Genomic DNA, 16909 nt, shown 5'->3' with positions numbered 1-16909 from the left:
CTCCCGTGTCCGGATGAGACTCTCCTTGGCGTGGAAGGCAAGCTTGGCGTCCAAATATGAAGATTCATTTCTCTGTAACCGACTTTGTACAACCCTAGTCCCCTCCGGTATCTATATAAACCGGAGGGCTTAGTTTGAAGGACAGATATAGTCAGACAGGCTAGACTTCTAGGGTTTTAGCCATTACGATCTCGTGGTAGATCAACTCTTGTAATACTCATATTCATCAAGATCAATCAAGCAGGAAGTAGGGTATTACCTCCATAGAGAGGGCCCGAACCTGGGTAAACATTGTGTCCCCCGTCTCCTGTTACCATCAACCTTAGTCGCACAGTTCGGGACTCCCTACCCGAGATCCGCCGGTTTTGACACCGACAAGTACCTCGTGCTGGATAGTTGTAATATTACAAGTTTCAAACCAATATTTCAAATGCTAGCAGTAATGTTGCACCTACGAAGAGGGAATTATTAGGAAGTTTACGTAAGAACTTTCGTTACTTTAGGTGGATGCAGCATTATCATACAAACTAAAATCCACCGCCCTGACAAGTCACTAATGGGCAAATAAATTTTTGAGTCTCTTGCGACTTGATGTTTCAAAAGCAAATCCGGCTTCTACGGAGCCTTTGTCATTTAGGCTTAGACACTTGCGGTGATCAGCACGCCATTCATTGTTGCGCCAGAGAACACCAAACCTCATTACCTTCCGCACACTTGCCCCCAGCACAAAGAACCTAGCCAATTTAATCTCAGATGTGCTGCCTCAGTAGTCGATCAAATAAATTTCTATAAGATGGATATCAAGGCATTCGATGAGATTTTTATAGTGCAGCATGTTTTTCACTTTTGGGTCTTTTTTATCTGCAAAATAAGAGAACATGTTAGAGAAGCTGGTTGTATAAGATTGTCGTGTCATCAAGAGGTACCAGTATCATTCGCTCATACAATAGGGTTGGCTCTAAGGCTAGTGATAATTTTTTCACTCTCTCTCTTTCTCTTTCCTCTCATTTACCTAGGAGCACGTGAAGAGTTTGGGTATTTTTTGCCTTCCACTATGTGGCCAAAGATGCCATATTTCTCAAAAATATGCCACATAATATGCATCAATGTCAAATCAAAAGATTTTGGCACCGCTCTAGCAATGTGAGAGAGTTGGAACCGTTGTGCACACAGACCCACATGTATAAACAAATCAATCAAACCAACTACACTAGCCTCTCCCTCTCCCAAACAATAGTTTTTTTGTTGGCTCAGTCCTAGTCCTCTCCCACACAAGTGTTTTTCATTGCGTGAGTTAATTTGGCACCGGAATAAAGTAGGTGATCCAGATTGGGGCAGCAAGTGAGCAATGGAGGGCATCGATGTCAAATGCGTCGGAAGTGAATTTGGCATGTGTTTTGGCCTACATAGTGGAGGGCCATTATAGCCCACTTTTGTACTACCTCGTATTTACTGTAAAATTTTGACCATAGATTTACCTAACAAATGCCAATGCATGTCACCAAAAATTATACCATTTGAAATTATGTTCAAATACGAATCCAAAAGTATAATTTTTAGTGACATGCATTAACGTTTTGTCAGTTAAATCTATGGTCAAATTTTGATACTACAAAATACGGAGAGTAAATCAGGACGGAGGTAGTACTTGCTCTTAGGCTAACCATAGAGTTACTAGTGTAAGTTACTTGCCACTATGACTAGCATAGGCTACTAGTACAACAAAAAATGATGCAGGTGATCACGTGAGAAAAAATACTAAAAACATTTCATTCGGTGTGGTGCGTAGATGCAGTTTTGAACACTACGCTTGTCACAGTAATTTGGGAAAATTATGAAAAAATTGAGCTCCGTTGTGATTACTGTTTACTAATAGGAAAGAAGTTTCACCTAGATGAGTAGCTTTTCCGTGCAGGGAAAGCATCTAAGAAATCCAACAACTTGATCCAGATTGGGGCCGATAGATTTTATTGCCAAGATCTTCACCGTGCGCACATACTAGGTCAAGCTTGTGGGAATCATTTTCTGGATGACTGTTGTAAATACATCAAGAAGAAAATTAAAAATGTGAATTTCAAGAAGACGGAGAAGAAAATGAGTGATGTACCTAAACGATTATGGATCCAATAATGAGTTCGGAGAATTTGGCAGATGAGTACACCAACGCTGTTAATTTCGGCGTGTCAATGACCCTAATTTTTGTTGGACCTTCTAGGTCAGATACAAGCAATCTCTCAAAGAAAGGCGCATTCTCAATGACCATAACGTGGAACGGCTCAAGTGATCTCTTCCCAATTGATGTCTTGTTGCGGGGCCAGCAAGACACATAAATCCATCGGAGACTCATCGAGGCGATGTGGAGGCTAATGAACCCGTGGATCTGCCGAAGACGAAGGTACTCGAGCGTAGTACACCCGCGGATCATGTGCTCCATAGCCTTCTTCGAGATTCCAATGTCGAAGAGGTCAAGCTGCTTGAGTTGAGGGAGAAGAAGGGCGTGCGCGGCATTAATCCGGGGAAAATAGCAGGAGCTGAAGCTGGCGCGGCACAGCATTGGCGTGAGGCTGAGTGCGGACAACGGCAGAGAGCGACATCGTCCAGCTTCAAAGCTGAGCTCCTCGAGCTGATCTAGGGCAGGGGATAAGAACCACTCGTCGAACTTGGCCTGGACCTTGTAGTTCGTACTGAACATGCGGATGTGAAGGCGTCTGGCTAGCCCAGGGTGCAATGCAAGGATCTTGGAGACTGCGGCCATGCATTTGCAATCCCCGTCGCAGAGGCAGCTGTCGACGGTGAGGTTGAGGGGGACGCGGCGGCAGAGGGGGCGCCACCGTCGGGAGAGCAGGGTGGTCCACACGACAGATTTGGTGGGAAGGAGGGCGATGATGACGAGCAGCATGTTGTCGGGGAGGCTGCTGATGAAGTCCAGGCTCGCCGGATGCGGTTTTGGCTCGAGATGCCTCCGCTTGTTGCCTGCCTCGCCGTCCATCTTAGCCGGCGGCGATGCCGGTGTACACGTGTGTTGGTGTGTATTGTGTGCTGGGTCTACACGAGTGCGTCCTTGTGTGCATATGCCGCCGCGTAGTGGTGTGGTGTGCGTGAGTGTGTCCTTCACGCGGAAGAAGTGTGCCCTCAAATTACTAGCGTGCGGGGTGCTACTGCGGGTGGTTTCAACTTTGTTTACTTCACCGCGTGTCAGATGGGCCTCTAATTTATTTATTTTCACCCACTGCCACATGGGCCAACACACCAAGATAGAGAACACGAGCTGACAAGGCAGCATGTGGACTGGTTGACCGGTCAACTAAACAATATACGGGGCTATACGCTGACACGATGACCGTATAATCCCTCGGTAAATAGAGTGAGAGTACAGAGAGACATGCCAAAAAAAGAGAGAGATAGCATAGAGAGAGAAAGAGCTACTCCCTCCGTTCGATAATGTGGTGCCTATAAGTTTTCGAAGTCAAACTTTTGAAACTTTGACCAAGTTTATAAAGAAATTACTTATATCTACAATACCAAAAAATGATAGTATGAACTAAGTACATGTTGTGATGAATCTATTGATCGTTCCATATGTAAATGTTTTTCTCCACATATACCTGGTCAAACTTTTCTAAGGTTTGACTTTTCAAAACATCCATATGTTATGGATGTGAGAGAGTACCTAACTAGAGAGAGAGAGAGAGTGTGTGTGTGTGTGTGTGTGATAGAAAGAGCGAGTGAAAAAAGTGTGTGTGCGTGTGTGAAAGAGACATGGACAACACACGATAACGTAGAGAAAATGTGTGTGTGTTTGTGTGTGTGTCTTATGCAAACATATCACACATGCATCTTTGACAGCGGAAGCGAGGTGAGGAGATAGTTTGTGGTTGTTTGCAACGTAGAGAGAAAGACCCCTAGCACGTGGCCAAGAGAGGTCTGGCAAACAAGGGAGAGAGGTCTGGCAAAAAAGGGAGAGAGGTCGAGAGAGACGTATGGAGAAAATGCAGGCATGGGGAGGAGACAGTGTGTGTTTGTGATAGAGCGATCCCCTGAAGATCGTGATGGGACTACATGGATGGGAGATCGACTGACAAGGCGTGTGCATGATAGAAGATACCCCGAGAGATGTCAAGATAGACGTAGGGATGGAAGGAGACAATACGTGTGTTCCTGATGGATAGTGAGAGATATTCATACTTAGGGGGGAGTGCGTGTGCCTATGATGGAGTGAGAAATTATGGTACTTAGGGGGTGCGTGTCACATAGAGAGAGAACAAGGGCGGAGATTGTTAGATCGGTCTATGTAGTGTGAGCGAGATATGTGTATGTGTGAACCAGAGAGATATAAAGTTTGAGAGAGATAGAGGAGCCTGATACGGCTGAGTGGTGCGTCTGAAGGAAATATGCCCTAGAGGCAATAATAAAGTTGTTATTTATATTTCCTTATATCATGATAAATTTTTATTATTCATGCTAGAATTGTATTAACCGGAAACTTAGTACATGTGTGAATACATAGACAAATAGAGTATCCCTAGTATGCCTCTACTAGACTAGCCCGTTAATCAAAGATGGTTAAGTTTCCTAGCTATAGACATGTGTTGTCATTTGATGAACGGGACCACATCATTAGAGAATGATGTGATGGACAAGACCCATCCGTTAGCTTAGCACTATGATCGTTTAGTTTATTGCTATTGCTTTCTTCACGACTTATACATGTTCCTATGACTATGAGATTATGCAACTCCCGAATACCAGAGAACACTTAGTGTTCTATCAAACGTCACAACGTAACTGGGTGATTATAAAGATGCTCTACAGGTGTCTCCGATGGTGTTTGTTGAGTTGGCATAGATCGAGATTAGGATTTGTCACTCCGATTGTCGGAGAGGTATCTCTAGGCCCTCTCGGTAATGCACATCACTATAAGCCTTGCAAGCAATGTGACTAATGAGTTAGTTGTGGGATGATGCATTACGGAACGAGTAAAGAGACTTGCCGATAACGAGATTGAACTAGGTATGATGATACCAACGATCGAATCTCGGGCAAGTAACATACCGTTGACAAAGGCCATGAAATCTGAGATGGGAACCATGTATGAGAACAAAGTGTGGACTTTGGTTGACTTGCCCGATGATCGGCAAGCCATAGAGAATAAATGGATCTTCAAGAAGAAGACTGACGCTGACGGTAATGTTACTGTCTACAAAGCTCGACTTGTTGCAAAAGGTTTTTGACAAGTTCAAGGAGTTGACTACAATGAGACCTTCTCACCCGTAGCAATGCTTAAGTCCATCCGAATCATGTTAGCAATTGTCGCATTTTATGATTATGAAATTTGGCAAATGGATGTCAAAACTGCATTCCTTAATGGATATCTTAAAGAAGAGTTGTATATGATGCAACCAGAAGGTTTTGTCGATGCAAAAGGTGCTAACAAAGTGCGCAAGCTCCAGCGATCCATTTATGGACTGGTGCAAGCATCTCGGAGTTGGAATATACGCTTTGATAGTGTGATCAAAGCATATGGTTTTATACAGACTTTTGGAGAAGCCTGTATTTACAAGAAAGAGAGTGGGAGCTCTGTAGCATTTCTGATATTATATGTGGATGACATATTGTTGATCGGAAATGATACTGAATTTCTGAATGGCATAAAAGGATACTTGAATAAGAATTTTTCAATGAAAGACCTCGGTGAAGCTGCTTATATATTGGGCATCAAGATCTATAGAGATAGATCAAGACGCTTAATTGGACTTTCACAAAGCACATACCTTGATAAAGTTTTGAAGAAGTTCAAAATGGATCAAGCAAAGAAAGGGTTCTTGCCTGTGTTACAAGGTGTGAAGTTGAGTCAGACTCAATGCCCGACCACTGCAAAAGATAGAGAGAAAATGAAAGTCATTCCCTATGCTTCAGCCATAGGTTCTATCATGTATGCAATGTTGTGTACCAGACCTGATGTGTGTCTTGCTATTAGTTTAGCAGGGAGGTACCAAAGTAATCCAGGAGTGGATCACTGGACAGCGGTCAAGAATATCCTGAAATACCTAAAAAGGACTAAGGATATGTTTCTCATTTATGGAGGTGACAAAGAGCTCGTCGTAAATGGTTACATCGATGCAAGCTTTGACACTGATCCGGATGACTCTAAGTCACAAACCAGATACGCATTTTTATTGAACGGTGGAGCTGTCGGTTGGTGCAGTTCCAAGTAGAGCGTCGTGGCGGGATCTACGTGTGAAACGGAGTACATAGCTGCTTCGGAAGAAGCAAATGAAGGAGTCTGGATGAAGGAGTTCATATCCGATCTAGGTGTCATACCTAGTGCATCGGGTCCAATGACAATCTTTTGTGACAATACTGGTCCAATTGCCTTGACAAAGGAATCCAGATTTCACAAGAGAACCAAGCACATCAAGAGATTCTTCAATTCCATCCGCGCTCAAGTCAAGGAGGGATACATAGAGATTTGCAAGATACATACGGATCTGAATGTTGCAGACCCGTTGACTAAGCCTCTCTCACGAGCAAAACATGATCAGCACCAAGACTCCATGGGTGTTAGAATCATTACTGTGTAATCTAGATTATTGACTCTAGTGCAAGTGGGAGACTGAAGGAAATATGCCCTAGAGGCAATAATAAAGTTGTTATTTATATTTCCTTATATCATGATAAATGTTTATTATTCATGCTAGAATTGTATTAACCGGAAACTTAGTACATGTGTGAATACATAGACAAACAGAGTGTCCCTAGTATGCCTCTACTAAACTAGCTCGTTAATCAAAGATGGTTAAGTTTCCTAGCCATAGACATGTGTTGTCATTTGATGAACGGGATCACATCATTAGAGAATGATGTGATGGACAAGACCCATCCGTTAGCTTAGCACTATGATCGTTTAGTTTATTGCTATTGCTTTCTTCATGACTTATACATGTTCCTATGACTATGAGATTATGCAACTCCTGAATACCGGAGGAACACTTAGTGTGCTATCAAACGTCACAATGTAACTGGGTGATTATAAAGATGCTCTACAGGTGTCTCTGATGGTTTTTGTTGAGTTTGCATAGATCGAGATTAGGATTTGTCACTCCGATTGTCGAAGAGGTATCTCTGGGCCGTCTTGGTAATGCACATCACTATAAGCCTTGCAAGCAATGTGACTAATGAGTTAGTTGCGGGATGATGCATTACGGAACGAGTAAGGAGACTTGCCGGTAACGAGATTGAACTAGGTATGATGATACCGACGATCGAATCTCAGGCAAGTAACATACCGATGACAAAGGGAACAACGTATGTTGTTGTGCGGTTTGACCAATAAAGATCTTCATAGAATATGTAGGAACCAATATGAGCATCTAGGTTCCGCTATTGGTTATTGACCGGAGATTGTCTCGGTCATGTCTACATAGTTCTCGAACCTGTAGGGTATGCGCGCTTAACGTTCGATCATGATTGGTATTATGAATTTATGTGATTTGATGTACCGAAGGTTGTTTGGAGTCCCGGATGAGATCGCGGACATGACGAGGAGTCTTGAAATGGTCGAGACATAAAGATTGATATATTGGACCATGTTGTTCGGACATCGGAAGTGTTCAAGAGACTTTCTAATAAAACCGGAGTGCCGGAGGGTTACCGGAACCCCTCCCCCCCCCCCGGGAAGTTAGTGGGCCACCATGGGCCTTATAAGAGAGAGGGCCAGCCAGGAGGTGGCGCGCGCCCCCCCAGTCCGAATTGGACAAGGCGTGGGGGCGGCGCCCCCCTCCTTCCTTCTCTCCCCTTCCTCCTTCCTTCCCCTCCTTGTTTGACTAGGAAAGGGGGGAACCTACTCCTAGTAGGAATAGGATTCCCCCCCCTTGGGCGCGCCCCTTGAGGCCGGTCGGCCCCCTCCTCCCCTCCTTTGTATACGGGGGAGGGGGGCACCCCATAGACACACAAGTTGATCTCTTAGCCGTGTGTGGTGCCCCCCTCCACAGTTTTCCACCTCGGTCATATTGTCGTAGTGCTTAGGCGAAGCCCTGGCGTCGGTAACTTCATCATCACCGCCACCACACCGTCATGCTGGCGAAACTCTCCCTCGGCCTCGGCTGGATCTAGAGTTCGAGGGACATCACCGAGCTGAACGTGTGCAGATAGTGGAGGTGTCGTGCGTTCGGTACTTGATCAGTTGGATCGCGAAGACGTTCGACTACATCAACCGCGTTACTAAACGCTCCCACTTTCGGTCTACGAGGGTACGTGGACACACTCTCCCCGCTCGTTGCTATGCTTCTCCTAGATAGATCTTGCGTGATCGTAGGAATTTTTTTGAAATACTATGTTCCCCAAGAGCGTCAGATAGCTAAGAGATGGAAAGAGATACTCCATCGATCCATTCGATAGTGCAGTGCATATAAATTTACTAGAAGTCAAACTTTGGAACCTTTGAGCAGGTTTACACAAAATATTATTTATATCTATAATACCAAAGATCCATCATATGAAACTACATCTTGTGATGAATCTAATGATATATGTTTGTCGTTCTAGATGTAAATGATTTTCTCCACGTACCTGGTCAGACTTTGTGAACTTTGACTTTTCAATAAATCCATATGCTATGGACCGAAGAGAGTACCTAAGTCGAGAGAGATCAAGTGCGTGTGAAGGAGAAAAAGTGAGTGTGCAAAAAGAGAGAGAGAGAGAGAGAGAGAGAGAGAGAGTGTGTGTGTGTGAAAGAGAAAGGGACAACAAACGATAAAGTAGAGAGAGTGTGTGCGTGTCTTATGCAAACATTGTTGGGGAACGTAGCAATAATTCAAAATTTTCCTACGTGTCACCAAGAACAATCTAGGAGATGCTAGCAACGAGGGAGAGAGGGAGTGCATCTTCATACCCTTGAAGATTGCTAAGCGGAAGCGTTACAAGAACGCGGTTGATGGAGTCGTACTCGCGGCGATTCAAATCGCGAAAGATCCGATCTAGCGCCGAACGGACGGCGCCTCCGCGTACAACACACGTACAGCCCGGGGACGTCTCCTCCTTCTTGATCCAGCAAGGGGGGAGGAGAAGTTGAGGGAGAACTCCAGCAGCACGACGGCGTGGTGGCAATGGAGCTCGTGGTTCTCCGGCAGAGCTTCGCTAAGCACTATGGAGGAAGAGGAGGAGTTGGAGGAGGAGAGGGCTGCGCCAGGCCAGGGGTACAGCTGCCCTCCCACCCCTCCACTATATATAGGGGCAAGGGAGAGGGGGGCCAGCCCCTTAGATCCCATCTGGTGGGAGGGGCGGCGGCCAAGGAGGGTGGCTTGCCCCCCAAGTCAAGGGGGGCGCCCCCTCCGGGGCAGGTGGACCCTCCCGGTGGACCCCCGGAACCCCTTCGGTGGCCCCGGTACAATACCGGCATACCCCCGAACATTTCCGGTGACCGTATGATGACTTCCCATATATAAATCTTTATCTCCGGACCATTCCGGAACTCCTCGTGACGTCCGGGATCTCATCCGGGACTCCGAAAAACCTTCGGTAACCACATACTATTTCCCATAACAACTCTAGCGTCACCGAACCTTAAGTGTGTAGACCCTACAGGTTCGGGAACCATGCAGACATGACCGAGACATCTCTCCGGCCAATAACCAATAGCGGGATCTAGATACCCATATTGGCTCCCACATGTTCCACGATGATCTCATCGGATGAACCACGATGTCGGGGATTCAATCAATCCCGTATACAATTCCCTTTGTCCACCGGTATGTTACTTGCCCGAGATTCGATCGTCGGTATCCCAATACCTCGTTCAATCTCGTTACTGGCAAGTCTCTTTACTCGTTGCGTAATGCATGATCCCGTGGCTAACTACTTAGTCACATTGAGCTCATTATGATGATGCAATACCGAGTGGGCCCAGAGATACCTCTCCGTCATACGGAGTGACAAATCCCAGTCTCGATCCCTGCCAACCCAACAGACACTTTCGGAGATACCTGTAGTGCACCTTTATAGCCACCCAGTTACGTTGTGACGTTTGGTACACCCAAAGCATTCCTACGGTATCCGGGAGTTGCACAATCTCATGGTCTAAGGAAACGATACTTGACATTAGAAAAGCTCTTAGCAAACGAACTACACGATCTTGTGCTATGCTTAGGATTGGGTCTTGTCCATCACATCATTCTCCTAATGATGTGATCCCGTTATCAATGACATCCAATGTCCATGGTCAGGAAACCATAACCATCTATTGATCAACGAGCTAGTCAACTAGAGGCTTACTAGGGACATGTTGTGGTCTATGTATTCACACATGTATTACGGTTTCCAGTTAATACAATTATAGCATGAACAATAGACAATTATAATGAACAAGGAAATATAATAATAACCATTTTATTATTGCCTCTAGGGCATATTTCCAACAGTCTCCCACTTGCACTAGAGTCAATAATCTAGTTCACATCGCCATGTGATTAATACCCAGGAGTTTACTAGAGTCAATAATCTAGTTCACATCACCATGTGATTGTAATGAATCCAACACCCACGGGGTTTGTTCATATCTCGCTTGTGAGAGAGGTTATTAGTCAACGGGTCTAAACCTTTCAGATCCATGTGTGTTTTACAAATCTCTATGTCATCTTGTAGATGCAGCTACCACGCGCTACTTGGAGCTATTCCAAATAACTGCTCTACTATACGAATCCGGTTTACTACTCAGAGTCATCCGGATTAGTGTCAAAGTTTGCATCGACGTAACCCTTTACGACGAACTCTTTTACCACCTCCATAATCGGAAAATTCCTTAGTCCACTAGTTACTAAGGATAAGTTCGACCGCTGTCATGTGATCCATTCCTGGATCACTATTGTACCCCTTGACTAACTCATGGCAAGGCACACTTCATGTGCGGTACACAGCATAGCATACTGTAGAGCCTACGTCTAAAGCATAGGGGACGACCTTCGTCCTTTCTCTCTCTTCTGCCGTGGTCAGGTCTTGAGTCTTACTCAATACTCACACCTTGTAACACAGCCAAGAACTCCTTCTTTGCTGATCTATTTTGAACTCCTTCAAAATCTTGTCACGGTATGTGTTCATTTGAAAGTACTATTAAGCGTTTTTTTATCTATCCTTATAGATCTTGATGCTCAATGTTCAAGTAGCTTAATCCAGGTTTTCCATTGAAAAACACTTTTCAAACAACCTTATATGCTTTCCAGAAATTCTACATCATTTCTGATCAACAATATGTTAACAACATATACTCATAAAAAATTCTATAGTGCTCCCACTCACTTCTTTGGAAATACAAGTTTCTCATAAACTTTGTATAAACCCAAAATCTTTGATCATCTCATCAAAGCGTACATTCCAACTCCGAGATGCTTACTCCAGTCCTTAGAAGGATTGCTGGAGCTTTGCATACTTGTTAGCATCTTTCAGGATTGACAAAACCTTCTGGTTGTATCAAATACAACCTTTCCTCAAGAAAATCGTCGAGGAAACAATGTTTTTTTTTGACATCCTATCTGCAAGATTTCATAAATAATGCAGTAACTGCTAAATAATTCCAACAGACTCTTAGCATCGCTACGAGTGAGAAAATCTCATCGTAGTCAACTCCTTGAACTTGCCGGAAAACATCTTAACGACAAGTCGAGCTTTCTTAATGGTGACACTTACCATCATTGTCTGTCTTCCTTTTAAAATCCATCTGCACCCAACAGCCTTACGACCATCAAGTAGTTCTTCCAAAGTCTACACTTTGTTTTTATACATGGATCCTCTCTCGGATTTTATGGCCTCGAGCCATTCGTCGGAATCCGGGCCCATCATCGCTTCTCCATAGCTCGTAGGTTCATTGTTGTCTAGCAACATGACTTCCAAGACAGGATTATGTACCACTCTGAAGTAGCATGCATCCTTGTCGTCCTACGAGGTTTGGTAGTGACTTGATCCGAAGTTTCATGATCACTATCACAAGCTTCCACTTCAATTGGTGTAGGTGCCATAGGAACAACTTCCTGTGCCCTGCTACACACTAGTTGAAGTCATGGTTCAATAACCTCATCAAGTCTCCACCATCCTCCTACTCAATTCTTTCGAGAGAAACTTTTCCTCGAGAAAGGACCCGTTTCTAGAAACAATCACTTTTGCTTCCAGATCTGAAATAGGAGGTATACCCAACTGTTTTGGGTATTCTATGAAGATGCATTTATCCGCTTTGGGTTCGAGCTTATCAGCCTGAAACTCTTTCACATAAGCGTCGCAGCCCCAAACTTTTAAGAAACGACAGCTTAGGTTTCTCTAAACCATAGTTCATACGGTGTCGTCTCAACGGAATTGCGTGGTGCCCTATTTAAAGTGAATGCGGTTGTCTCTAATGCCTAACCCATAAACGATAGTGTAATTCAAAAAGAGACATCATGGTATGCACCATATCCAATAGGGTGCAGTTATGATGTTCGGACACACCATCACACGATGGTGTTCCAGGCGGTATTAGTTGTGAAACCATTTCCACAATGTCTTAATTGTGTGCCAGACTCGTAACTCAGATATTCATCTCTATGATCATATCACAGACATTTTATCCTCTTGTCACGATGATCTTCAACTTCACTCTGAAATTACTTGAACCTTTCAATAATTCAAACTTGTGTTTCATCAAGCAAATATTCTCAGCATCTACTCAAATCATCTGTGAAGTAAGAACATAACGATATCCACTGCGTGCCTCATCACTCATTGGACTGCACACATCAAATGTATTACTTCCAACAAGTTGCTCTCTTGTTTCATCTTACTGAAAACGAGGCCTTTCAGTCATCTTGCCCATGTGGTATGATTTGCATGTCTCAAGTGATTCAAAATCAAGCGAGTCCAAACGATCCATCTGTATGGAGTTTCTTCATGCATATCTACCAATAAACATGGTTCGCATGTCTCAATCTTTTCAAAAATGAGTGAGTCCAAAGATCCATCAACATGGAACTTCTTCATGCGTTTTTATCCCAATATGACTCAAATAGCAGTGCCAAGTATGTGGTACTATCATTACTATCTTATATCTTTTGGCATGAACATGTGTATCACTACGATCGAGATTCAATAAACCATTCATTTTAGGTGCAAGACCATTTGAAGGTATTATTCAAATAGACAGAGTAACCATTATTCTCCTTAAATGAATAACCGTATTGCGATAAACATAATCCAATCATGTCTATGCTCAACGCAAACACCAAATAACAATTATTTAGGTTTAACACCAATCTCGATGGTAGAGGGAGCATGCGATGCTTGATCACATCAACCTTGGAAACACTTCCAACACATATCGTTATCTCACCTTTAGCTAGTCTCCGTTTATTCCATAGCCTTTTATTTCGAGTTACCAACACTTAGCAACCGAACCGGTATCTAATACCCTGGTGCTACTAGGAGTACTAGCAAAGTACACATTAATATACTTCTGTCGACCTTGCCTGCCTTCTCATCTACCAAGTATCTAGGGTAGTTCTGCTTCAGTGACCGTTCCCCTCATTACAGAAGCACTTAGTCTCGGGTTTGGGTTCAACCTTGGGTTTCTTCGCTGGAGCAGCAACTGATTTGCCGTTTCATGAAGTATCCCTTCTTGCCCTTGCCCTTCTTGAAACTAGTGGTTTTACTAACCATCAACAATTGATGCTCCTACTTGATTTCTACTTTCGCGGTGTCAAACATCGCGAGTTGCTCAAGGATCATCATGTCCATCCCTGATATGTTATAGTTCATCAGGAAGCTCTAATAGCTTGGTGGCAGTGACTATGGAGAACCATCACTATCTCATCTGGAAGACAACTCCCACTCGATTCAAGCGATTGTAGTACTCAGACAATCCGAGCACATGCTCAACGATTGAGCTTTTCTCCCTTAGTTTGCAGGCTTAAGAAACTTGTCAGAGGTCTCATACCTCTTGACGTGGGCACTAGTCTGAAATCCCAATTTCAGTCTTCGGAACATCTCATATGTTCTGCGATGTTTCAAAAACGTCTTTGGTGCAACAATTTTAAACCGTTAGCATCACACACTGAACTATCACGTAGTCATCAAAAGGTGTATGTCAGATGTTTCGCAACATCTACAGACGACGCTCGAGGTTCAGCACACTGAGCGGTGCATTAAGGACATAAGCCTTCTGTGCAGCAATGAGGACAATCCTCAGTTTACGGACCCAGTCCGCATAATTGCTACTATCAACTTTCAACTAAATTTTCTCTAGGAACATATCTTTAGTAGAACTAAAGCGTAAGCTACGACATAATTTGCAAAGACCTTTTGACTATGTTCATGATAATTAAGTTCATCTAATCAAATTATTTAATGAACTCCCACTCAGATAGACATCCCTCTAGTCATCTAAGTGATACATGATCCGAGTCAACTAGGCCGTGTCCGATCATCACGTGAGACGAACTAGTCATCATCGGTGAACATCTCCATGTTGATCGTATCTACTATACGACTCATGTTCGACCTTTCGGTCTCTTGTGTTCCGAGGGCATGTCTGTACATGCTAGGCTCGTCAAGTCAACCTAAGTGTTTCGCATGTGTAAATCTGGCTTACACCCATTGTATGCGAACGTTAGAATCTATCACACCCGATCATCACGTGGTGCTTCGAAACAACGAACCTTCGCAACGGTGCACAGTTAGGGGGAACACGTCTCTTGAAATTTTAGTGAGGGATCATCTTATTTATGCTACCGTCATTCTAAGCAAATAAGATGTAAACATGACAAACATCACATGCAAATCATAAAGTGACATGATATGGCCAATATCATCTTGCGCCTTTGATCTCCATCTTCGAGGCGCGGCATGATCACCTTCGTCACCGGCATGACACCATGATCTCCATCATCATGATCTCCATCATCGTGTCTTCATGAAGTTGTCTCGCCAACTATTACTTCTACTACTATGGCTAACGGTTAGCAATAAAGTAAAGTAATTACATGGCGTTTTCATTGACACGCAGGTCATACAATAAATTAAGACAACTCCTATGGCTCCTGCCGGTTGTCATACTCATCGACATGCAAGTCGTGATTCCTATTACAAGAACATGATCAATCTCATACATCACATATATAATTCATCACATCCTTTTGGCCATATCACATCACATAGCATACCCTGCAAAAACAAGTTAGACGTCCTCTAATTGTTGTTGCATGTTTTACGTGGCTGCTATGGGTTTCTAGCAAGAACGTTTCTTACCTACGCAAAATCCACAACAGTGATATGCCAATTGCTATTTACCCTTCATAAGGACCCTCTTCATCGAATCCGATCCGACTAAAGTGGGAGAGACAGACACCCGCTAGCCACCTTATGCATCAAGTGCATGTCAGTCGGTGGAACCTGTCTCACGTAAGAGTACGTGTAAGGTCGGTCCGGGCCGCTTCATCCCACAATGCCGCCAAATCAAGATAAGACTAGTAACGGCAAGCAAATTGAACAAATCATCGCCCACAACTACTTTGTGTTCTACTCGTGCATAGAATCTACGCATAGACCTGGCTCATGATGCCACTGTTGGGGAACGTAGAAATAATTCAAAATTTTCCTACGTGTCACCAAGATCAATCTAGGAGATGCTAGCAACGAGAGAGAGAGAGAGGGAGTGCATCTTCATACCCTTGAAGATCGCTAAGCGGAAGTGTTACAAGAACGCGGTTGATGGAGTCGTACTCGCGGCGATTCAAATCGCGGAAGATCCGATCTAGTGCCGAACGGACGGCGTCTCCGCGTTCAACACACGTACAGCCCGGGGACATCTCCTCCTTCTTGATCCAGCAAGGGGAGAGGAGAAGTTGAGGGAGAACTCCAGCAGCACGACGGCGTGGTGGCAATGGAGCTCGTGGTTCTCCGGCAGAGCTTCGCTAAGCACTACGGAGGAAGAGGAGGAGTTGGAGAAGGAGAGGGCTGCGCCAGGCCAGGGGTACAGCTGCCCTCCCACCCCTCCACTATATATAGGGGCAAGGGAGAGGGGGCCGGCCCCTTAGATCCCATCTGGTGGGAGGGCGGCGGCCAGGGAGGGTGGCTTGCCCCCCAAGTCAAGGGGGGCGCCCCCTCCAGGGTTTCCCCCAACCCTAGGCACATGGGCCCTAGGGGGAGGTTGGTGCCCAGCCCACTTAGGGGCTGGTTCCCTTCCACCTACAGCCCATAAGTCCCTCCGGGGCAGGTGGACCCTCCCGGTGGACCCCCGGAACCCCTTCGGTGGCCCCGGTACAATACCGGCATACCCCCGAACACTTCCGGTGACCGTTTGATGACTTCCCATATATAAATCTTTACCTCCGGACCATTCCAGAACTCCTCGTGACGTCCAGGATCTCATCCGGGACTCGGAACAACCTTCGGTAACCACATACTATTTCCCATAACAACTCTAGCGTCACCGAACCTTAAGTGTGTAGACCCTACGGGTTCGGGAACCATGCAGACATGACCGAGACATCTCTCCGGCCAATAACCAATAGCGGGATCTGGATAACCATATTGGCTCCCACATGTTCCACGATGATCTCATCGGATGAACCACGATGTCGGGGATTCAATCAATCCCGTATACAATTCCCTTTGTCCACCGGTATGTTACTTGCCCGAGATTCGATCGTCGGTATCCCAATACCTCGTTCAATCTCGTTACCGGCAAGTCTCTTTACTCGTTGCGTAATGCATGATCCCGTGACTAACTACTTAGTCACATTGAGCTCATTATGATGATGCAATACCGAGTGGGCCCAGAGATACCTCTCCGTCATACGGAGTGACAAATCCCAGTCTCGATCCGTGCCAACCCAACAGACACTTTCGGAGATACCTGTAGTGCACCTTTATAGCCACCCAGTTACGTTGTGACGTT

The 16909-nt window shown here is 44.8% G+C and overlaps 1 protein-coding gene across 1 annotated transcript in view; it reads right to left on the bottom strand.

Moving 5' to 3' along the window:
- Positions 1–763: 763 nt before the first annotated feature.
- Positions 764–16909, bottom strand: part of LOC141040853 (uncharacterized) — a 38588-nt gene continuing 22442 nt past the window's right edge. Inside the window, exon 3 of the mRNA XM_073506968.1 lies at positions 764–861. Within this exon, the coding sequence (XP_073363069.1) occupies positions 764–861 (98 nt within the window). The remainder of the gene's footprint in view (positions 862–16909) is intronic.

This window comes from Aegilops tauschii, chromosome 2 (assembly GCF_002575655.3).
Source record: "Aegilops tauschii subsp. strangulata cultivar AL8/78 chromosome 2, Aet v6.0, whole genome shotgun sequence".
Lineage (NCBI taxonomy): Eukaryota > Viridiplantae > Streptophyta > Magnoliopsida > Poales > Poaceae > Aegilops > Aegilops tauschii.
The sequence above is the reverse complement of the archived record's forward strand: the minus strand, read 5'-3'. Positions and strand labels throughout refer to the sequence as shown.